The following is a 23,655-nucleotide window of genomic DNA, read 5'->3' on the forward strand; positions in this document are numbered from 1 at the left end:
GCCCACATGTGAGAGACAGCCAAAGCCCAATCTCTCCGCTCCGCCTTCCTGGAAACTGGAAAGCGTGTGTAGTGTCTACATTGTCATCACGGTATCCATCCTCCACCGCAAAGCAGGCTCCGCAGGATGACGCGTTCGCTTTCCAGGCCTGGCCTACCCAGGTCCGGTGGTGGTGGGCCCCGGAGCGGGAGCGGCGGTGGACGGTCGCTGGTCAGTGGTCCACGGTCCCGCGTCCCGACTGACAGCAGCGACGCCGGAGTCTCCGCCTGTGGGCCCGCGGCCGCAGAGTTGGTGGGCCAGGCCTCATGTGCTGACGTGGCTAGTCCCAGCTGATGGCGGGCAGTGCTAGCGTAGTATTGTACGTCACATGTCAAATAGAGGAAAAGGCAGAAAAAAAAAACAAGAAACAAAGCGAAAGGGATTTCCGTTTTCTTTTCCTTTTTTTGTCAGATTTTTTTGGCTGGCTGGGTAACTCTCTCGACACGTTGGCAAGAGCTCTTGGAGTTTTGAAGTTTTAAACTATGCGACCGATTTAATTGACCTCTAGTATAGCGCGCATTTGTACATACGTACACCCAAGCTACTACTCGAGTACTCGTACAGTACGTACGATACCTCCAGGGCACCGGACGCTGGGCCCACGCGGCAGCGAGACAGCCCGGGGCCCGAGCGTCAAGGCAGGCGACTAATGGAAATGGAATGGAAAGGGAGGTGCGGGTGTGGGGACTCGGGAGCCGCCGTGCCGATGGAGACGAGATGGATCTGGAGGCGGGCGGTCGGAGGGATCTGTGGTGGTGATGATCGCGTCCGACGTTTGGTTGGTGGCGGCCGGCGCTTTATCGGACACCGCCTCGGGGCAAGGCACATGAGGAGAACATGCTACGTGTCATAAGGGGGAAGGAGAATTTTTTAATTTTTAACACTTTTTTAACTATGTTTAATTCTAACAGTGTTTTTTTTTCAAAAGTAATACTTTTGGACGCGCCTGTTTACATGGCGCGGCAAATTCTCGCTGCCGCGCCATGCATGGCGACGCGGCATGGGGCGGTCAACGTCCGCGGCGACCGCTGACGTGACGGGGGCCGACGTGCCGTGCATCATGGCGTGGTGAGGCTTTATTTACCCGTTGCGGCGCTGGCTCCCTCCCTCTGTCTGTCTGCCTGACTCGAGGTGAGGCCGCTCGTGGCGCTCGTGCCATTGCCTCCTGGCTTCCCCACGGTCGGCCACCGACTTTCCCTCCTTTGCTGGCCCCCTCCCTTCCTTCCCCGAAGCTCCTCCTCGGCGTTGTCAAGTTGATGAAGCTCCTCCTCGACCTCCACGGTGGATCAAAGAATTTGAATGAGTAGGTAGGGTATGGAGAAAAGTATGAGTTCGTTAGAACGTTGGATTGAAGGATTAAGATTAGGATTGCCAATGTTAAGGTTAATTGGTTTGTTAGAATTATGATTACCATGTGTTCTAAGGTCATTTTTTATATGAATTTTGCTTGTTTGAGTTTGCATCTCAACTTTTATATATAAATAAATATATGGACACACTGTTGATGTATCAAATTTTATTTTTTTTATCAAAGTATAGTTTTTATATAATTTACATGTTTACCAAAATGTAGGTTATATTTTATTTGTTGCAACGCAAATAGTTTTCATTGACATTAATTTGTGATATTTTGATTTTTGTTTGTTAAATTACAACCATTTTATTAGATGCAAGACATGAAATCATGTACCCATTCTCCACAACCACCTCAGCCATGGCCACATTGGAACCTTGGATTACCCTATTGTAGCGGGACCGGTGAGCATGGTCCCGCAAGGGCATCATTATGTAGTGTGCCCTAGTCTTTTCACTATCAAACCTCCCTTTCAGTGTATAATCACCGCCAAACTTTTCATTCAAACGTCCACAAAGATCGTAGAAACTAGGAGGTTCATCAAACTATTCTAATTCTTCTTCCATATCCTCAAACATATTATCTTCTCTCCTAATACTTTCTCCGTAGAAAACTCTAACACAACAATTCATCTATAAAAGCATTTCAAAAACTTCATCAGGTCATCGAAATCATTGTGCGTACTAACTAACTGACTACACCTATACCAACTAACTATACTAACTAATCTAATATTAATACATATACCAACAATTCTAACTAACTATACTAGCTAACTACACTAAACACACTAATATTAATACATATACTTATTATACTAAGTAACTTTACTAACTATACATATCTAGCTAACTGCAAAACTAACTGTAAAACTATACATAACTTATATTTACTAACTTCACTAAATATCTTTGCTAACTAATTATATAAATCTCTATCCAGTCAAATTAAATTTTAATCCTAACCTTAGCAAAAAAAAAATTGATAGAGATGCAGAAGAGCATTACCTCGACAAAGATTATGGGTCACCACAATCCACCAATGGAAAGGAGATGGCTGCTGGCGGCAATGGTCGGCCGGCGGCAATCCCCCCCCCCCTTCTGGAGGACGACGATAGGCAGCGCAGCAATGTCCTTCACGTCTCGAGACAGTGCGGAGAGATGGAGGGGCGGCGACGAGGACGGGCGGCGTGCGACAGTGGGGAGATGGAGGGGCGGTGGCGGCAATAAGAGAGGCAACGAGACATGGGGAGATGGAGATGGAGTACGGGAGGACGGACACACGGCGGCGGGCGCGGCGGTCGGGGTCGCGGCGGGCGGGAGCGCTGGTCGGGGCGTGTCGGACGTGGGCTCGCCGGGCGGGCGCAGCGGGCGTGGCGGCCGTGGGCTCGTCGGGCCCGGGCGGGCGCGGCGGCGCGTTTTCTCGTCTAAGAACGGAGACACTGGAAAAAGGAGTCTACCACGCCGTGATGCGTGGCGCGACAGCCCCGCGCCGTGATGCGTGGCGCGGCGCATCAGACCTGCCACGTCAGCGGTCGCCGCAGTCGTTGACTGCCCCCTGCTAGGCCGCCATACATGGTGCGACAGCGTAAATTAACCGCGCTGTGCAAACAGGCATGGCTTAGTTTTGAAAAAAAAAATTAAACAGTGTCAGTTTTAAAAATAGTTAAAAATAAAAAAAATGCGCGAGGGGAGGATCATCCGGTTCTTCGCCACGGCCACGGCCAGCGGGGCGCGCGTGAAGGGACTGTGCTTCACTGTTGTTTTTTCTCTTTCTTTTCTCTGCCACGCGACAGTGTACTTGATTGATTTGGACGGGGAATATGCCAGCCGGGCAGCCGGTGTGTCGTGTCCTGTGACTGCCTCTGTCTGCGTGAATGCGAGTGAGAGTGATCGCTATTGCCTGTTGGACACGGCAGCGCCCGGCACGGCAGGTCAAGATCCGGCGGCTCGTCCCGAGCTTGCTCGGCCTCGAGACGGCCGTGCTCTCGGTTCTGCTGTGTGCTGTGTCTTGCGGCCGCCGCAAGCACAGCCGATCAGGACGCCACTTGGTATTTGGTTGGTGCCCCCGACCGGTGACCGTGGACGACGGGAATGGGGAGCTGGGGGTGGGTGCTCCGGCTCTGTTTAGTTGCACAAAAATACCAAATTTTTCAAGGTTCTTCGTCACATCATATCTTTGGACGCATACATGAAACATTAAATATAAATTAAAAATAAAACTAATTACACAGTTTAGGGTGGGTGCTCCGGCTCTGTTTAGTTGCACAAAAATACCAAATTTTTCAAGGTTCTTCGTCACATCATATCTTTGGACGCATACATGAAGCATTAAATATAAATTAAAAATAAAACTAATTACACAGTTTAGACGAAATTCACGAGACGAATCTTTTAAGCCTAATTAGACTATGATTGGACACTAATTGCCAAATAACAACGAAAACGCTACAGTAGCGTTTTGTCAAAAATTTTGACATCCAAAGTGGCCCTAACTACTCTCTCTACGTTCCAAATTATAAACAATCACGACGTTCGATTGTACTACTTCCCGCTTGTTTCAGTTTATTTCAGCTTATTCTCTCTCACATAATACTATTAATTTATTCGAAACCATTCAAAATTTACTGTTCAGCCTACCAGCCGAACGAGATGCATATTTTTTCAGTAAAAAAAATATTTTTCTCTCATAACATATCAGTGAATAGTACTTTTTAGCTTATTTTCTCAGCGAAGCGAACACGACCTTAAGTCGCTTTGACCTTTTTTACATCAACTTACTATGTATCTAGATATCTAAATATAATGTATGTCTATATACATAGCAAAACTATATACCAAAAAGTCAAAACGACTTATAATTTTACACATATGGGTGTATATAAAATTATTAATATTTATGATATCAAACAATTTTTCATAAACATATATATTTTTAAGATTACACAAGTACAATGCAAACGCTCACAACGCACGCACACTCACCTTTATGAGCACCTTCAAAAACTAATCAACAAGCCTATTGATGGGAACAGTCACCCTACGAGCACCTTCAAAAACTAATCTGACAAACCTATTGACAGAACAGTCAAACTTAGAACCTCATGTGCTACTAAAGCTCTGGTAACCTCTAGGCCGTAATATCTATGTTTTCTACTATATATGTTTAAACTTTAGAAACTTTGACAAAAAAAAAAGGAATGTGCATAAAATTAAATTATGTTCGGAACGAGGGCGGTAGTTTTTACCAGAATTTTGTGAGAGAAACTCTACATTTATACTTCAATGTAAAACGCTTACAGATAATTAAAAAAAAACACCATTCAGCAACTCACATGACCCGTATTGTCGACTTGTCGTACGATCTTGAGTTTATTATTATTATTAGGAAAAAAAATACATAACTGTACTGCAAAGGTTCACAAGATCTCCGAGTCTCTGCAGTCTTTCTAATCCGTCGGGCATAGCAGCTCTCGAAACATATATCCCAAAAACAGCTTTATTGCTCACGACATCCAGTCCACCTCTTACCCTGATCTCAACCAAACAGGTCCAAGAGCATGCGACAGGGTTAAATCCAATAATCGACCTCGGAACGTCACGGTCTGAGCCGAGCATCAGCCTTTTTCCTTACAAACGTTGTCGAAGAAAAACGAGAAAAAAAAAGAAAACATATCCATTTGATCTTTATTAAGCACCCAATCTTATACATTTACAAGCTTGGCAGCCAGCAGAGAACCTTATACCTGTGCTATGATACATCTTACTACCAGGGCAAGATCAGGAACTTTACAAAGAAGCAAACAAGTCTCGATTCTGGGAACGGCTACGGGGGCACAAGAGCAAAATATTTCCTCTGTAAGATGACGTTTTCCTCTCTAAGCCAAGGTGATCTTGAACAACACCATCTATCGTGCAGACATGCTGAACATATCTGGAGAACCATGTGAGCATGTACATCTGAAGCCGTGATCATCTCGACTGGACCACTCTATAATGAAGAATCAAATCTTCTGGCTTCTTCCATATATATGTTCGCACTGTAGCCAAACTCATCTCTGGTGATAGAACCTGATCCACAGAGGACACTTTAGCCCAACAGCAAAAGACAGACTATGCAGCAAATTGCTTTATAATGCAGGCCACATAAATAAATCAAGAGCAATAGGGGAAGAACATGAAATAAGCATTAGATTCTGGAGATAAGGGTAGTTTACTGCAAATACATTTCTATAGTGCTTATTTACAAACATGGTAATATCAGGAAATATATGAGACAAATAAATACAGTCCCAGGAATATCTCTATTAATTGAGTTCAAACTGGAACAGAAGATATATTTCTAAAGAGCGTATGGCAGAATTTACAGAAAAACTAACGAGTTTGACTAGCTAAGGATTTGGATTCTGCTCAAAAGGTGTCGACACACTGCAGCTAACTTTGAAAACATGGAGAGCTAAAAGTAGCACCATAATCATAGGAATCTATTGATGGAGAAAACAATTAACAAAGGTGGAAAATAAATGAAGAAAATTATCAATTGAAATCTTATGACAACACAAGCTTGTTGTACGTAGTTTGTTGTGCAATTTTCTTTTTCCTACAGAAACAGGGACCAGGGTATTCTTCCAATTGTTCGTAATGTAGGTAAAAACGTGTCTAACTATATAATGAAATAGCTATATTTAGAGAACTTGCCTGGTTATTGCACAATATCTCAATACATGGCTTTGTTTTTTGCCATGACTTTAGTCCAAGCCGTGAAGAACTATCTAGCGCTGAGAGCTGTGATTGAGCAGAAGTCAATCCCATAACAAACGCACTGTCAGAGCCTCCATCCAATGGTTTGTCAAGCACGAGTTTCTCAACCACATAGTTAGCTACCTGTACAACGAAATGGAATAGCTGTAAACTTTCAGGGAGTAAATAAGATGACTTATACAATAACAGAAGTTCCTTTATAATGACAATAAATTACTCTATGCTATTCAGTCAAGCTGTAAATATCTGAATGATTCAAATCTAGTGTCCTGAAGCATCACTATTTTAAGGTTGCATGCAAAATGGTATATGCTTGGCTAGTCTAATGCAAACATGTTGATAGTTAGCTGTTTTGCAAACTAGTTTACTAACAAAGTTCATCCCGCCCCCCACCCCCACCCTATCTCCAACAACCGCTTTTATCATATGTTGTGTGCTAGAGGATTCACCATTTGATGATATCTTGCATTTGCTGTGACCAATGATTTAGAGAACTCTTACCTTGTGAATTCGCAATATCCGTGGAGCACTAAGCTTCCCTTGAGTTATGTTTGGCGCAGGCGAGCCTTCAGCAGGATGTAAATAAAAGCCGCATCTGCATTACATAAATAAATGAACATCAGAAGAAGAAATAATCCATGAAAGCAATGGTTACATAGGGCACCCAGTATCACATTTACATAGCAGGGGCCAGGGAGCATCATTAATCTTCAGTAGCTCAAATGTCCAGTAGGGCGTAAACAAAACCATATTGGATGCTGATGCATGTATTTGTACACACATGTTTTTCAATAGTTCACTATCCGACTGTTTGGACTACACAAAGCTCTAGGGACAGTCTGCATGTGATTCTCTGTATAAAGATATAGTGCAGGAGAAAAACTAACAGGACTGAATAAAGTAATATAACTCCGCCTATGTTGTCTCAACATAGCAGGTCCCAAGCCCTGGTAAAGGAGGAGGGTTGTGATAGGCGTGGCGAGCCAACGTTAAGGGCGCGTTTGCGACCCTGTACCTGGCCGGCCTGGCCAGCCCAACTGGCCCAGGCCTGGGCAGGCCTGCCCCAAGTGGTGCAACAGCTCTTGTTTGCGTCTGTGTACCCAGTGAGCCTGGCTCAGGCGAGGCTGTGTTTGTCATCGAAGAGGCAGCCGGGCTGAGAGGCTAACCGCCACCAACTGCCGCCCGAAATCGCCCGCGAGCGCCGCGCGCAGCCGAGCTCGCCAGAAACAAACCCTAGCGGCGTTTCTCCAGGGCCAGGCGGCAGCGTCGTATTTAACTCCTGGGAGCCGGGCTCGCTCGCGGACCAAGGCCACAAACACGGGAGCCTGCAGCCCACGAGCGCAAGGCCGGCCTGGGCCACCCTCGCAAACGCACCCTAAATCTAGCCATTCTAATGGAGATGAAACCCAAAAGAAAACCGTTGGGCGTAACCCTCTTAGCGACGCGCCGGAGCAAGGGCCGGGTCGTCACCCCCGTGACGCGCCGTGTCGCGATCTGGGCACGGTGTCAAGTGAGCAAGGATCGGGTCGTCGCATCCTTAGTGGCGCGCTACATCGGCGCCCGGGTGTAGTGAAAAATAAGCATCTGAGCCAACTAGGATCCGTTTAGGTAGTTGGAATGTAGGGTCGCTTACAGATAAGTTAAGAGAATTAGTTGATACCGCGACTAGGAGGCGTGTAAATATATTATGCGTTCAAGAGACTAAATGGAAGGGTCAGAAGGCGAAGGAGGTGGACAATACAGGTTTCAAGCTTTGGTACACAGGGACAGTCACGAATAGGAATGGAGTAGGAGTTTTGATTGATAAGAGCCTCAAGAATAGTGTGGTGGGAGTGAGAAGGCAAGGAGATAGGATTATCTTAGTCAAGCTTGTCATTGGTGATATGGTCTTGAACGTAATCAGTGCGTATGCCCCCCAAGTAGGCCTCGACGAGAGTGCTAAGAAACAGTTCTGGGAAGACTTAGATGGCCTGATTAGAGCTGTACCTAGTAGTAAGAAGCTTTTTATAGGAGATCTTAATGGGCATGTAGGAACTACAAGCGCAGGTTTCGAGGCGGTTCATGGAGGTTTTGGGTATGGTAGTAGGAATCAGGAGGGGGAGGAAGTTCTGGACTTCGCGGTAGCTTTTGACCTGACGATAGCCAACACTTTCTTTAGAAAGAGAGAATCTCATCTAGTGACCTTCAGTAGCGGACAACACTCTAGCCAGATTGACTTTGTCATCGTAAGAAGAAAGGACAAACGAGCATGCTTGGGTTGCAAGGTGATACCAGGGGAGTGTGCTGTTTCTCAACATAAGCTTTTGGTGGCAAACTTTCGTTTTCAGGTGCGTGCCCGTAGGGATAAACAAGCTAAGATTGAAAGAACAAAATGGTGGAAACTGAAAGGAGAGACGTCAGAGGTATTCAGAGAAAGGGTTATCAAAGAAGGCTCTTGGAAGGAAGAAGAGGACATAAACAACATATGGGAGAAGATGGCAACCAACATTCTGAAGGTGGCCTCAGAGGTGTGTGGAGTAACCAAAGGAAGTAGAGGTGAGGCTAAAGATACTTGGTGGTGGAACGAGGAAGTCCAAAGGGCTATTAAAGAGAAGAAAGAATGCTATAGACGCTTGTACCATGACAGGAGTGTGGACAACATATAGAAGTACAAGGTGGCAAAGAAGACTGCAAAGCGAGCTGTAAGTGTGGCAAAGGGTAGAGCGTACGAGGATCTTTACCAACATTTTAGTACGAAGGAAGAAGAGAAGGACATTTATAGGATGGCTAGGGTTCGTGAGAGAAAGACAAGGGACTTCAACTAAGTTAAGTGCATTAAGGATGAAAGGAAGCATCTCTTGGTGAAGGAGGATGAGATCCAACATCGATGGCAAGAGTATTTTAAGAAATTATTCAATGGTGAGAATATGGACACAACTTTTAAGTTGGATGACTCTTTTGATGACACCAATAGACGCTTTGTGCGGAGAATCCAAGAATCTGAGGTCAGAGAGGCATTGAAAAGGATGAAAGGAGGTAAGACGATGGGACCGGATGGTATCCCAATCGAAGTGTGGAGATGCCTCGAGGACATAGCTATAGTATGGCTAACCAAACTGTTCAACCATATTTTTCGATCGAACAAGATGCCTGATGAGTGGAGAAGTATATTGGTACCGATCTACAAGAATAAAGGGGATATTCAAAGTTGTACTAATTACCGGGGAATTAAGTTGATGAGCCATACTATGAAGCTATGGGAGAGAGTTATCGAGCATCGCTTGAGAGCAATAACGCGGGTCTCTATGAACCAATTTGGTTTCATGTCCGAAAGGTCAACCATGGAAGCCATTTTCTTAATAAGACAAGTTATGGAGCGGTATAGGGAGAAGAAGAAGGATCTACACATGGTTTTTATTGACTTGTAGAAGGCTTATGATAAAATACCAAGGAATGTTATGTGGTGGGCTTTGGACAAACATAAAGTCCCAACAAAGTACGTCGGGCTCATTAAGGACATGTACAACAATGTTGTGACTAGAGTTCGAACAAGTGATGGAGACACGGATGATTTCCCGATTAGGATAGGACTATATCAAGGGTCAGCTTTGAGCCCTTATTTGTTTGCCTTAGTGATGGATGAGGTCACAAGGGACATACAAGGGAACGTCCCTTGGTGTATGCTTTTCACGGACGATGTAGTGCTAGTTGATGAAAGTTGGACAGGAGTGAATCAGAAATTGGAGTTATGGCAAGAGACTTTGGAGTCCTAAGGTTTTAGACTCAGTGGAACTAAAACTGAGTATATAAGATGTGACTTCGGCACTACTACTCGGAAGGAGGAAAATATTAGTTTGGAAGGTCAAGTAGTGCCTAGGAATGATACATTTCGATATTTAGGATCAATGCTACAGAAAGACGGGGACATTGATGAAGATGTTAGCCACAATGTTTTTAAGGCGTCGCTTTGGCGTCGCCTAATCGGCAAGGCGCTACAGGCGGGACGCCTTGGCGGACGACTCGCCTCAGATTGGTATGGCGTCCGCCTTACTGCCATGGCGTCCGGAAGTCGTCGATTTGGCGTCCGATTCGTCGAAATCGAGCAAGACGGGCGCCATACGGGGATGGCCACGGTAGGAAAACGCCGGCGCGGGAGAAAGGGCGGGGAAAGCATCGCGCGCGCGGGAGAGCATCGCGCGCGCGGGAGATTAGGCACGCGGGGAGAGAGGAGCGCAGGAGAAATCAGAGAGCAGAGAGAGGAGCGCTCGCAGGGAAGAACCTGCTCGCCCGCCCGAACGCGTTCGCCCGCGCCGCCGGTAGAAGCTGCTGCCGCCGAGGCTCCGCCTCCCCCTCCCCTGTTCCCCATCCGCGCGAGGAGCAGCCGCCGGCGGGCTGCTGTTTCCCGTCGCCTCTTCTGGTCCTCCATTGAGCAGGGCGCCTGGTGCGCGCCGGGCGTCGCGAGGATCCGGCGGAGCGCCGCGGCCGGGGACTCCCCCGAGCGGATGCCGCGGGAGGACTCCTCCACGGCGAAGTAGGGGTAGCGCGCGGCCATCCCGGCGGTGGTGGCGGAGGAAGCAGAAGCGCGGCGAGCGGAGGGCGGAGGCTGGAGAGGAATGGGATCGGAAAGGGGAGTGTGTGGTGTGCTGTGGTGGTGTGAGTGTGACTGACTTGGCGTCTACTGCACGGCTGCTGCGTCAACCTGGAAGTCAGTCAGGGGTGGGTCACGTCTATTCCGTGAGATTGTGACTCGCAAAGTTGCTTGGCTTTTTCAATTGGACAACATTGGCTTTTTCGATTGGACAACACCAAGGTATAACATGCTTCCAGTTCTCTGGTCTATACCACTGTTGGATGGTCGTAAGGCGTCGCCTCGCCTTACGCCTTACTCGCTTTAGCGTAAGGCGGTAGTTGGTCGCCTCGCCTCGCTTTACCGCCTTAAAAACATTGCATAGAATCAAAACAGGGTGGATGAAGTGGCAGCAAGCATCTGGTGTCCTATGTGACAAAAGGATACCACAGAAGCTAAAAGGCAAGTTTTATAGGACGACGATTAGACCTGCTATGTTGTATGGTGCAGAATGTTGACCTATGAAAAGACAACATGCTCAACAGATAATTGTCACGGAAATGCGTATGTTGCGTTGGATTTGCGGTCATACAAGAAGGGATCGAGTTCGGAACGATGATATACGTGATAGATTAGGGGTAGCACCAATTGAAGAAAAGCTTGTCCAACACCGGTTGAGATGGTTTGGACATGTCCAACGGAGACCTCCAGAGGCACCGGTGCATAGTGGAATCCTAAGCCAGGAGAGTAACGTGAAGAGAGGCAGAGGAAGACCGAAGTTAACTTAGGTAGAGGCAATAAAAAGAATACTTGAAAGGATGGAATATACCTAAAAATTTAGCCTTAGATAGGAGTGTTTGGAAGACAGCTATTCACGTGCCTGAACCTTGATTGCTTCTGTTGGGTTTCAACTCTAGCCTACCCCAACTTGTTTGGGACTTAAAGGCTTTGTTGTTGTTGACTGAATAAAGTAATATGTAGTTACCAGAACTCAAAGATGAACAATTCATTAAAAAGAAGAAGTTCAATGTCTTTGAGTTAGCATACTGTAAGTAGCACATAATCACAGCTAAATAGAAATATTATGAAAGCTCTCCCCAACTGAACTGTTTTGAAGACATATCAATCACCATGAACTTAAAAACCACATTAGCTTAAAATTTAGAAAATAGAAGGGTGCTATTATGTTCCAAGTTAATCTCTCCCAGACAACGAACAAAGTTTAAGATATATCATATATCAAGGGAAAAATATCATCTGAGGAGAAATTAGGAATTGTATTGAGTATTTACTTTGTATTCTCCTTTGGATATCGATTGTGAGTAACACAGTCCACACACCACCATGGAAGATCACCCTCAGTTCCATCCAAATCGGTAATTCTCTTTCTCCAAGGCCCTCCACTAGAACCTTCCGTGATAATTGAGGGAGGTGAAACTGTAGAAAACTCAAATGATGGAAGCACATGAGTTGCATGGTTTTCAGTGACATCGTCCACCTCAGATCTTGACCGGGGCGAGTCTTTTGACGGAACATCTTTCCCTATTGAACTATCACCATTAGACAAGCTGTGCGAACTAGATTTCTGCTTTCTTTTACTCCAATGAACTAGCAAACCCCGAAGGGTCTCTTGAGCCAAATTAATCTGCACAATTATTGGGAGAACCATTAAGAAGATGAGATTGGGTAGACTCAGTATCTCACTTCACTGAACTGTAGGTAGCAGCAATCATAGTTTTGCCAAAATGCATGTATTGATGTGTCATAAATACTATTCAGCAAATAAGAATTAAAAATCCATCAACGAAGAAAAGTATCTTTCCTACGCTCTTAACAGCAATATTCAAAGGGTCAACAAAATTCTATAGACTGAAGTGTGAAAACAGATGTAACCAGTACACACAATGATATGTGGCTGTACAAACCTTGAGATCTTCTTGTGCTCCAGCAACATTTAGATCAACCGCATATATTTCTGCAGAAAAGCATTGTGGAGTATCCAGGTGGACAGACAAGCATCCTAATCGAGCATCCATGGTGAACCAAGCGGGTATGCTTACCTAATAATCAATAATCAATTAATAAATTACACAGCAAATTTTTTTTAATAAAACATAGAAATCATGACATTTCAGTAATACCATCTCAAACAACTCCTTTTTCTTATCTTCGAAAGAAACCTGCATAATCAAAATGAAGGAGTTTAGCATTCTACAAAAATCTTGCTAGTTCAAAAGGCTATCAAGTAAGAACTGCTGTGATAAAAAAATGGGATACAAATGAGCAGATTTTAGTTCTTAACAATGTGTATAAATCCGAGGGAAAACATCCAAGAAATTGAGGACAAACAAGAACCTTGCCAAAGTCTTCAATAACAGCACCGCGGGTGATCTCCCACAATTTGACTGAACCAGTGGTATCCTGCATTGAAGGAGATGAGTGCACATATCATGATGCCACTCTTTGCAGTTTAGTAATAAAGAATAAGTAAAAAAATCTCACCTTTGTCAGTACATGCCTTCTATTATTCATTATCTCATGTTGAATTATTGCTGGAACTCCTGGGATAACAAATGATGGCTCTTTGTATACAGGAACCTAAAATGAAATAGATCGCAAGCCCTTATTAATTACCATTAGTTAAAATTACACTAGAGCCTAGAGGGCAACAACCGAATAGTAAGTAGGTTAAGAAGTTAAAGTGAAACTGTTAATCACCAGAATACTAGACTGAGAAGAAAGACCTGCTGGGAGCACTTGGGAAAGATCTCAAGCTTAAGTTTATTTCTTTACAGAACTTTTTAGATCCTATGCAATTAATACTACCAAAAATAGCACTTAGACAAGTTCAAGTTAACCTCTACACCTGCAAGTATGGTGTCAACTATGCACAACAGACACCCATATTATGGTCCGTATATTTCATACTACTAGTAAACAGAGTAACTTAATGGTGTCTCTGCAGAAACCCAAAAATCATGGCATGTGGTACAGCGTCTTCAAAAAAAGAAATATAATTTGACCAAAGAAGATAACCCTCATGCTTACAGGTGCTGATCCTTCTAAAGATGCTCTTGCCCTTGAGAATGACAAATTCCCAGCTAAGAATGAACCACCCTTTTGGAAGACCTTTTGGGGTGTGCGCCCTTCAGCTGGCCATCCATAAACAGAAGAATCAGTTGTTGCCACCCATATTGTGTCATCTTGCAGAGACAACTGTAGAATAGGGTATTCATTTGTGCACAGTAAAACACTCTCTCTTGTGGACAAATCTGTTAGGTATACCTGCAATACAGGGAATACATAAAAGTTCAGAATGAAGAAGTATAGTGACTATTCAATAATACACACAAAACAATTTCCTCACAGATTGGTCTCTTCCACCACTGTAGACATGACCAAATGAAGGAGTGCTTGCAAGCGCCCAAACTGAATCAGTATGCACAGCATAAGAATGAACACAACGCTGCTGTCCTAGATCCCATAGTCTGCAAAGTATATAAAAATATGTGCCTATGATGCCAAACTAATCACAGCATTTATGCTACACATGGAACAGAGGGAGATGGTTGGGATGTTGGAGCTGCGTGTTTACCTTATCATGGAATCAGATGACCCTGATAGGCAATACCTGAAAACATCGTTAAAAAATGATTAGGACGTGGTTTGGTGAAAGCAGACAGGACTTAACTGATAGGCCACAGTGAGAGATCACTCAGTGTTATCATCCAGAAAATCAGTATTTTGGCCATACAAAAAACATATTCAGGTTAAAATGTGAAAAAAAAACAGCTGCCTCCAGGTACACCACCATGGTTTAACCATCATAGTTATAGTTATATAATGTGTCACATAAGCGGATAAGCCATTTCCACATCAACTCATTGCACCAACATGAAAGTGGATTACATGCCACATTACTCAACTTGGATGGTAACCAGGACATCGACTCTGCAAACTAAGGTCACCATTGACGTTAACATGTTAATCTAAATGGTTAAATTCCTCATTTGAACTGATTGATGATATAAACAGTTATTTCTGAGTGCTGACTGACTCCAAATAGTGTTTCTGGAGCAAACATTATCCTATATGCACTGCATTAAAAGATTGCTGACCAGGAAAAAAAATAAAACTATAAAACCATGCATCCATAAACAAACTTCTCTTTATGCACAAATAATTGTAAGTCCAAAATATTTCTGAGCAAGCAGTAAACCAGGCAAGCTGAGTACTAGCATGGTAAACAACAAGGAAACACAGATGTCTTGGTATTACAACAGTCAACATATGATATGTAAACTCATCCATAAACAAACTTCTCTTTCATGCACAAATAATAGAAATCCAAAATCTTTATGAACGAACAGTAAGTGCATGTTCGGATGCTGTAGCATCAAGAAACCATAGTATTAAGAAACTGCAGTTTTAGAACCCATAGATGTGCATGATGTGCAAAACCAAGGTTTAGAAAGAAGAGGTAGAGTGGAATTTTTAAAACTCCAAAGTTTTAGAAATACTATTATGGTTTTCAAAACCAAAAAGTTTGTTGCATCCAACACTTCATGGTGCTCCAAAACTTATGTGTTTCGCAAAACCATGGTATTTTTCTAAAACTCCAAAAATACTTTGCATCCAAACAGGGCCTAAATTGTAAACCAGGAAACACAAATGTCTTGGTATTACAACTGTCAATTTGTCAACACATGCGTACATACGTAAACTCAAACATTACTGATACATAATCATGGAAGCATTTAGGATGAAAGTGAAGTGTGCAGTGAGAAGGAAGATGTGGTTCGATGTTTAAGCAATGTCGTCAAGGAACTGGAACAGCATATGCCTAGACACCAACCTCCCTGTAGAATCAACAAGTAAGGCCCTGATATTGTCAGTGTGCCCTCTCAATTTCATGTTTTTTGAACCTGTTCTCGGATCCCACACTCGGACAACCTGCAAATAAAGTAAATAGTTCTTTAGGGGGGTGGGGATGCCTACTGAAACTGGCTGTTGACTGGTCTCCTAATCACAGAGAAAAAATCCATTTTTATACCATTAGATGAAGAGCGTAATACCTTTTCAGTGCCACCAGAGAGAAGAAGGGTTCCTGTATCATTCATAGCCAGTGCATAAACTGAGTCTTTGTGATCTTTGGCGGCAATTGGATTGTACCCATGTGATTGACCATTAGAGGAAGCAATATTGCTACTAGAATTTACGCTGCACAATGTTGACAAAGCAGGCCCAGAGTTTCCATTAGGAACCTCATCCTCTTTTGCATCCACAGATTTTGCTACAGGAGCAAGAGCAGCATCAAGGTCCCAAACGAAAACCTCACCACCAAGACCACCAGAGGCTACAATATTGCTCTACAATTCAGAGGCACAAAAACAAGTGTAAAACCAAAAATGACAAAGCTAAAAGTACCACAGAAAAGCAGAAGCGTGGATAATATTACATTCTTCTCAGCAGCAGCGAGACAAATCACGTAATCAGAATGCTGGCGGAGAGTCCTGGTACAGGCACCATCAGAGAAGCAATTCCAGACCTGTGAAGTTAGGAAATGAAAGATGTGCACGCTCAGCGAACAATATTTAAGAGGAGAAAGTGTTAGGAAACAAACCTTTATTGTGGTGTCTGAGGAACAGGAAACAAGCTTTTCTCCAACTATAATGGCATCATTAACCTGCACAATAAAGAAAAGTTTAAACAATATAAAACACCCAGCCACGCTACTATTCCACTTACAAACAGAAATTAAGTGTTAGTTTCAAACTCCCAAGGAGGTATCTCTAAATACACTGCCACCACCTTCCCAAATTTCCAGGCATATTAGGACACAGATAACTACTAGTCCTAAAGCATGCGATTACTCTTCTTTACAGGTTACGTTGTTTTGTTCTAAAAAAAATAACAAAGCATCTAGCAAACATGCCAAACAAAAAAATAATAATTTGAAGTCCCGCTTTGACATTAGCCCTTTGTTAAATTTTGTCGAATATAAACCAGTGGTGCTCTGATTTAAACATTGCAACTAAGAACGGAAAAAAGAAAAAGTAAAGAAGAAAGGGCAGAAAATGATGGAAACCAACTTGAACATATCAATCTAGATGTCTGTTAATAAAACGAACTCGAAATGTCAATTAAAATGTTGATGGTAAAATATATGGACAGTTGGACACTAGAACAAATGTGCTCAGCTTTGGATCCAAATAGTAGACCTCAGACATCATGTTAAATATATAGATGGGGGAATGGATATGATAGGCCTAACTCGGAGAGAACATTTGAAAGAAACATAACTAAATTTATGAACACAATGGCTATTTCAAGCACTGGTTGCTGTTTCAAACAGCAAGTCTAGTTGAGTAAAAAAAAAGAAAAGAAAAAGGCCTACCCAATCAACATGAGACTCAAAAGTTGCTGAGAAGCTTGCATCCCCATTATTCAATTCCCATCTTTTCAAGGTACCATCACGACTCCCGCTAAAAAGATAATCACTTGTACTAAATGTGGAACCATTTAGATAAGCCAAGCAATTGATCCCCGCACAATGCTGAAAACAAACAGAAATAAATGCATTAGCAAGACCTTTGAATGAAATATGGATTGTTTCAAATGTATATATTAGACCTGCGAACAGCTAGTTCTAAAGGGAAAAACTGAAAGAGCTGCAAACGATGGCTTATTTTAATAGACAGCATACCTTTTTATCATCAGCATCATTGAGCACATATGTGAAGCGCTTCTCCTTTCTCGGTCGAGTCGAGCCAGCCGTGTTACCAGCACTCCCAACACGATGCATTGAAGGAACCTATCTAAACTCGGAGCAGCTAAACCTACAAAGTAGTGATAAATATTTCATAAGGGCACTAGGATCACAACTAATACATGCTAGTATGGTCCACCATAGCACAAGAAGAAATAGCTTTCAGCAAGTACCTAATCGGAAAAATCTGTGCACAGAGAAGGTACAAACAACATCTAGTAGTGCCACACATGCATGACCGCCCTCATGTGAAACGTGGCAATTCAGAAATCAAAATAACGGAAGGTAGACACTCTGGGCCTCCCATATATATTAATAAGATCATTTAACGCCAAAAACAGCATTTCCTAAAATTTATCAGCTGAAAACTTCACACATGTATCCAAACAAGCTAGTTAAACTACGGAAACGGGAGCATGGGTTCAATGAGCAGTTCAACGCAAAAGACACATGAACCTAAGTCTGTGCCGATAACACTGGCACTCACAACTAGAGAATAAGGTCAAAATTCTACCAACCGCTGCAACACTGGCTCACACGTGCGCCCAAGCAGGAATCCGAGCACTACAGAAATCAAACTCGGCACGAATCAAGCCATTAATCGGTAACAGCGGTGATTCAAAACAGTGGAGATGGAGCGATCAGTTGTTAAAAGCTGAACTATGAACTAAGCAGCGTGACCACGATACGCAGTCCGCAGAAAGCAGCAACCGATCGTCACCTGGAATCGAGCGACGTGCGGCGATCGGCGGCGCGCCGACGTCGGGACGCGGCCGCGGCCAGCGCGGGGGCAGCAGATCTAGGGTTTAACGCGCCACGGCGCGGCCGAGGGACCCGGAGGAGGGCGGCGGGAGAGGCGGAGCGGGCGGCGTCCGTGAGGCGATGGAAGCGGATGGGCGGCTGCTGCAGCGGCGGCGGTGGGAGTTGCCAGCGGCGAGTGTCGGACGCGACGGGGCAGGGGAGGACGGCAAGGTGGGTGTCGTGTAGTTGGCTATGATTGGGTGGGCTGGGCCGGGCCGGGACCGGGGACGCTTGAGTGACGTCACTTCGTGGTCCGGATGAAATTGAGCTTGTATGGGCTGGGCTGGGCGGGTTGGATGCGCATGCGTTGGATGGCTTGTGCACGGGCCCGGGCTGCGGTCCACGCAGCAAATCGCGGACTCCAGCGGCGACTTGGCTTTCGGCTCGAGCTGAGTCCTCCACGGCTCCGCCCAACGAATACGGAAACGGCTCCGCCCAAATCCCGGACCTGTGCGGTTGTTCCTCCCTCCGTAAAAAAAAAAATCGTAAATCTTAATTATTTAATTTTAACCAAATATCTATTTAAAAGTATTAATATTTATGATACGTAATAAGTATTATTAGATTAATCATAAAACATAATTAAAGATCTAAATGTAATTTTTTATAAGCTTATCCAAATTAAGATTCTTTAACTTACCGTGATTTATATTTTTTACAGAGGTAGCAGTGCATACGATAGAAAACTATAACATTCAGCCTGTTCGTTTGGCTGTGGCTTGTCATAAATGATTGTAAATTTTCAGTCGAAACAGTATTTTCTCTCACACAGACCAGACAATAATACTTCTTTACGAACCAGCAACGATACGAATCAGTCAACCGAATAGGCTGATTGATCAGAAAATTCTGCTTGAGGCATAAAGAACTTCGGAGCAGATGCTTGCAATATGTGTACTCTGCTATAGCAATCAGACTCACGTAAATATTTGTAGTTTTACCATACGTTATGATTGGATGTGACCTAACACTCAATGACATAGGGTTTATACTGGTTCAGACAACGTGTCCTATGTCCCGTTTGAGTCGGTCGGTGACTTTATTCCTGAGCCCAAGTGCTCAAAGTTTGTTGTAGGATTACAAACGAGAGGGAGAAAGATGAGAGGTGCAAGAGGTTCGGTCGAACTCTAGTCTGAAGGACCGAGAGTGACGAGAGCTCTGCTACGTGCTAAGTGTTCGAGCGTCTGTTGTTCGTTGGGATCCTTGGTCGTTTGGATCGTGTGTGTTGTTTGAGTTGTGAACTGATCGATCCCCTGTTATGAGAGAGCGTATCTCCTTTTATAGATGAAGGGGACGACCTTTATAAGTGAGAGAGAGAGAGTGAGAGTACGCATGCTACTAAGTCATGTTGCCCACGTCGTCGAGTACAAGATGATGGTAGGCGCACATAACACTGTTGATTGTCAGACGTATGTGGGAGGTTTTTACCGTGTTCTCCATGTAGGGCGCATGATGGCGCATACAACACTGTTGGTGTCCAGAAGCATGTGGGGGAGCCTTACCATGCTTGTCATGGTATGGGAGTTGATGGCGCCCACAACACTGTAGGGCAAATGTCGACGCCCACAACACTGCTTGGGTTCTGACATGTCTGGAAGGTTACAGTGCACTCTTCTGACATGTCTTGTCGGTACTGTAGGTGTATAGGGTACGGCCCTCGGTATTGTGGTTGACTTGAGTGTCCTATTTTACCTACTTCGCCCGTTACCTAGTCCTCACTGAGTGGATGTCCCTAGTCGGTTGGTCCCAGTCGGCTCCGACTGCGCCAGTCGAAGAAGAGTTGTAAGCAGAGGTTCGGTGTATCCCTGGTCGGAGACACGGGTCGGAGTTTGGAAGCGGCGTTTAGCCAGGCCTTCTAGTCGAAGAGGCGGGCCGAAGTCGGAAGCGAGGCCTTCCGGTCGGAGAGGCGGGCCGGAGTCGGAAGTGAGCGTCGTTCCTCCTCAGTCAGGCCTTCCGGCCAGAGATTGGATCGCCCTTCTGGCCTATCGTCAGGTATTTGGGTCGGTCCAGGAGTTGCGCATTGTCTGCTGGGCCGAGCCTTTGCCGAAAAGCCGATCCATGAGGGATCCTAGGTTTATGAACCCGATAGGAGCCCCCGGGTAATTCAGGTAGAATAGTCTATGGGATTTTTGTCTTGACAGAGGGTGCGCACGAGCGCACTCGTGGGTGTAGCCCCCGAGCCCCCGGGCGATTCGGGTAGAATCGCCTGAGGGGTTTTGTCAGCGAGCGTGTGCGTCGGGCGTAGCCAAGGGAGTTTTAGGGATCTGGCGAGACGGGGGATCGGGCAAGACGGAGTCGTGGATCCTGATGTCGGGCGTAGCCGAGGCTATTTAGGGATCGGGTAAGACGGAGTCATGGATCCTAGTATTGGGCGCAGCTAAGGTAGTTTTTAGGGATCTAGCGAGATAGAGTCGCGGATCCTAGCGTCGGGCGCAGCCGAGGCAGTTTTTAGGGATCGATGAGACAGAGTCGCGGATCCTTGCATCAGGCAAAGCCGAGGCAGTTTAGGGATCGGGCAAGATGGAGTCGCGGATCCTGGCATCGGGTGCAGCCGAGGTAGTTTTAGGGATCGGGCGAGACAAAGTCGTGAATCCTGCGTCGGGCGCAGCTGAGACAGTTTTTAGGGATCGGGTGAGATGGAGTCGTGGATCCTGGCGTCAAGCGCAGCCGAGGTAGTTTTTTGGGATCGGGCGAGACAGAGTCATGGATCCTGGCGTCGGGCACAGTCGAAGCAGTTTAAGGATCGAGTGAGATAGAGTCGTGAATCTTAGCGTTGGACGCAGCCGAGGCAGTTTAGGGATCAGGCGAGACAGGGTCATGGATCCTAGCATCGGGCGTAGCCGAGGTAGGTTTTAGGGATCGGGTGAGATGGAGTCGCAGATCCTGACATCGGGTGCAGCCGAGGCAGTTTAGGGATCGGGCGAGATGGACTCCCGGATCCTAGAGTCGGACATGTTGAGGTGTTGGGCGTCTTAAGCCCCTAAGCCCCATTGGGCTTGGTAGGGGTCAAGTTGAGTTTTCGTGCATTACCCCGTCCATGGTTTCTCGCAACCAGAGGGGCTGAGCTAACGTCGCTTGCCTCGATGGCTCGAGTGACGCGCTCGTGAGCTCGCTAAAGAGCACGTTCAAATGAAATCTAGGTCTGTTGTTTGTGATGGGGTCGGCATAGCCCTCATGTGGCATTCCACTGCTCCTTAATCCACAACTCGACAGATGCCTAGATCATTTTGGAGACCAACCCGGGTGGCCCGCTGACCTCCCCTCGATAGAGATTATATGGGCATGGCTCGAGGTTAGGATTGAACGAGAAGGTTGAGATGACACTGTCTACTTTGGAGCGGACTGGGTGAGGGCCGCTCGGGGCTCATCTGCGTTTTCTCCCCTAGCTCTGTTTGACGCGGGGTGGCCTCGAGCCCTTCGTGGGTCGGCCTTCAAACCCCGATCGATCGTTGCTCATGTTGAATGAGGCAACTGCCGCTTCATGACGCAACACGGAGCGTTGTGATGTATTTAACTGTATATGCGATGCTTCGGATGTATGGAATGAATGAACATGAATGCATGTATGAATGTATGAATGACAACAGGTGAATGAATGATGATATAAAAGAAATAGTGGGTGTTTGGTAATGTTACCTCGATGACGCGAGTGACGGGGTTTGAGGAGCTCCTATCGGATATGTCTGACCGGGATCCATGCTCGTCGTTTGTGATGGAGTCGGCATGGCCCACATGGGGCATCCCTCTGTTTCTTACTTGTCTCTCGGTGTTTGCCTAAGCCATCCGATCGACTCAGGAAGCCCGATGGTCTCTTTTGGACAAAAATCCCGTAGTTAGGCTTTTTCAAGTCCCGCCTGTGAAGGTGGAGGGCCACCTGCGCGTGGTGGCACTTTGTTTTTTGCGCCCAGCGTGTGGTAGTGGTGGGACATACCCAGGCCACGTCTCGTCTGACCAGGCACCGTTCTATCGGGCAGGGTGTGTCCTATCGGTCATGCATCCCGTTGTTTTCCATCCGCATTGAATGGGGGAAGGGAGAGGGTTTCTCGCCCCAATCCTTTGCCCTTCTTCAACTACTGCATCTCCTCCTTAAATAGGGGAAAGGAGAGGTTAAGGAGAATTCACAGACCCGTTCATGATTTTGGAGCGCAATGCCGAGCTAGGAGTCATCCAGCGTACATGAGGTGGTGTTGGCGCCTTCACCGAGAAGGGGCTGCTTCTGCTGAAGGAGGTGGCGCACTGGAGGGTACTGCACATCATCGGCTTCATCACCGTCTACGTGGCTTTCATTGGGATAGAGCCGCATGTGGATTCCTTCTGGCGAATCTTCTCTAGGAGAGTCTTGTCGGAGGGGAAGCTACTCAGGACTGCGCTAGTGGGGGGTTTCACCCTTGTAGCTGCTCCGGTTGACCAGTTCATAAAGTTTGATAAGGCATCCTCTAGCCACGGTGGCCATACTTCAGCGAACAACGTCCCTATCTAGGAGCTACCTCGACTACATGAGAAGGTCCGGAGCTCCATGCTCTTCTGCTGAGCATCTATGGGTGCAACGCCCTTGAGGTACCCGTTGTGCTTCGACAAAGTTGAAGGAGCAGAACCGGGTGGGGCCCTTGCGGTGGTGGTTTATGTCCAGCGGCATGTGTCGTGGCCTCACCTTTAGCATCAGCCGATGCCGTCGAGCGGCCACAGTAGCGTTTGGAGTAGAAGTAGTCAGCAAATGTAACTGTTAAGTTCATGGGGGAGCCCCCATGTGAATAGTTTTTGTATTAATGAATATATCAGTTCTGCTTTGTGATAGAATTACTATCTGTTCCTTGTTTTTTATCCTAGCATAGCTTTGTTTTTATTCTTTCTTTTTTTGCACCTGCCCATTTGTTTCGTAGGCTGCAACTTTTAAGAACCTAGGCATGGCCTGCGAGGCTCAGCTGCTCATTACCGTAGGTTGTGGCGAGGTGCGCTTGGTCGGGAGTAAAAACAAAGTCACGTAGGGTAATCAAAGGAATGGAATGCCCTTTTGTTTAGGTGAAAAGTTTTTACCATGTGATAGTAAAAAAGAGAGGTGATATTGTACCCTCATGGAGCCCCCGAGCGACCTAGGCCGAAAGTGTTTAGGCTGGGGTGCTTTACAGGGGTAAGTGTTGAATAAAAGCGGTAAGACCGAATTTAGGGAAAAAACGATGTAGCTGTTCAATGTTCCAAGTGTTAGTGAGAACGCTGTTGTTGTCATCCTTCAGTCAGTAGGCACCCGATCGGATCATCTCGGTCACCGTATAGGGACCTTCCCATGGTGCAGAGTTTGTGTTTCTCCTTCGTTGATTGGGTCCTCCGGAGTATGAGATCACCGACTTTGAGGATCCTCCCCCCGATCTTCCTTTCATGGTACCTGCGG

At 45.6% G+C, this 23,655-nt stretch overlaps 2 protein-coding genes across 2 annotated transcripts; one reads left to right on the plus strand and one right to left on the minus strand.

Moving 5' to 3' along the window:
* The first annotated feature begins 2,521 nt into the window (after positions 1–2,521).
* Positions 2,522–2,890, plus strand: LOC136503183 (glycine-rich RNA-binding protein 10-like). The gene has a single exon (XM_066498339.1). It carries the CDS (start codon positions 2,522–2,524, stop codon positions 2,888–2,890), a length of 369 nt encoding a protein of 122 aa, XP_066354436.1.
* A 2,165-nt stretch (positions 2,891–5,055) lies between these two features.
* On the minus strand, positions 5,056–18,428 carry LOC136505061 (uncharacterized). The gene is made up of 18 exons (XM_066500150.1): positions 18,190–18,428; positions 17,406–17,538; positions 17,097–17,255; positions 16,323–16,385; positions 16,158–16,247; positions 15,775–16,068; positions 15,555–15,652; positions 14,295–14,330; positions 14,067–14,187; positions 13,748–13,984; positions 13,202–13,297; positions 13,055–13,120; positions 12,841–12,879; positions 12,625–12,759; positions 11,992–12,344; positions 6,655–6,748; positions 6,091–6,276; positions 5,056–5,463 (listed from the first exon to the last, which is right to left on the minus strand). The coding sequence occupies exons 2-18, from the start codon at positions 17,502–17,504 to the stop codon at positions 5,365–5,367; spliced, it is 2,265 nt and encodes a 754-aa protein (XP_066356247.1). The 5' UTR covers positions 17,505–17,538; positions 18,190–18,428; the 3' UTR covers positions 5,056–5,364.
* Positions 18,429–23,655: the final 5,227 nt, after the last annotated feature.

The sequence above is a fragment of the Miscanthus floridulus genome, chromosome 14 (assembly GCF_019320115.1).
Source record: "Miscanthus floridulus cultivar M001 chromosome 14, ASM1932011v1, whole genome shotgun sequence".
NCBI classification, from domain to species: domain Eukaryota; kingdom Viridiplantae; phylum Streptophyta; class Magnoliopsida; order Poales; family Poaceae; genus Miscanthus; species Miscanthus floridulus.

What these genes read in the sequence shown, in the direction of transcription:
- LOC136505061 (XM_066500150.1), bottom strand. Translation starts at nt 17,504, where the DNA reads ATGCATCGTGTTGGGAGTGCTGGTAACACGGCTGGCTCGACTCGACCG. An exon ending in TTATTGAAGACTTTGGCAAG is followed by an intron (nt 12,880 to 13,054) that starts GTTCTTGTTTGT and finishes TTGATTATGCAG; the next exon opens with GTTTCTTTCGAAGATAAGAA. An exon ending in GAGCACAAGAAGATCTCAAG is followed by an intron (nt 12,345 to 12,624) that starts GTTTGTACAGCC and finishes ATAATTGTGCAG; the next exon opens with ATTAATTTGGCTCAAGAGAC.
- LOC136503183 (XM_066498339.1), top strand. Translation starts at nt 2,522, where the DNA reads ATGTCCTTCACGTCTCGAGACAGTGCGGAGAGATGGAGGGGCGGCGAC.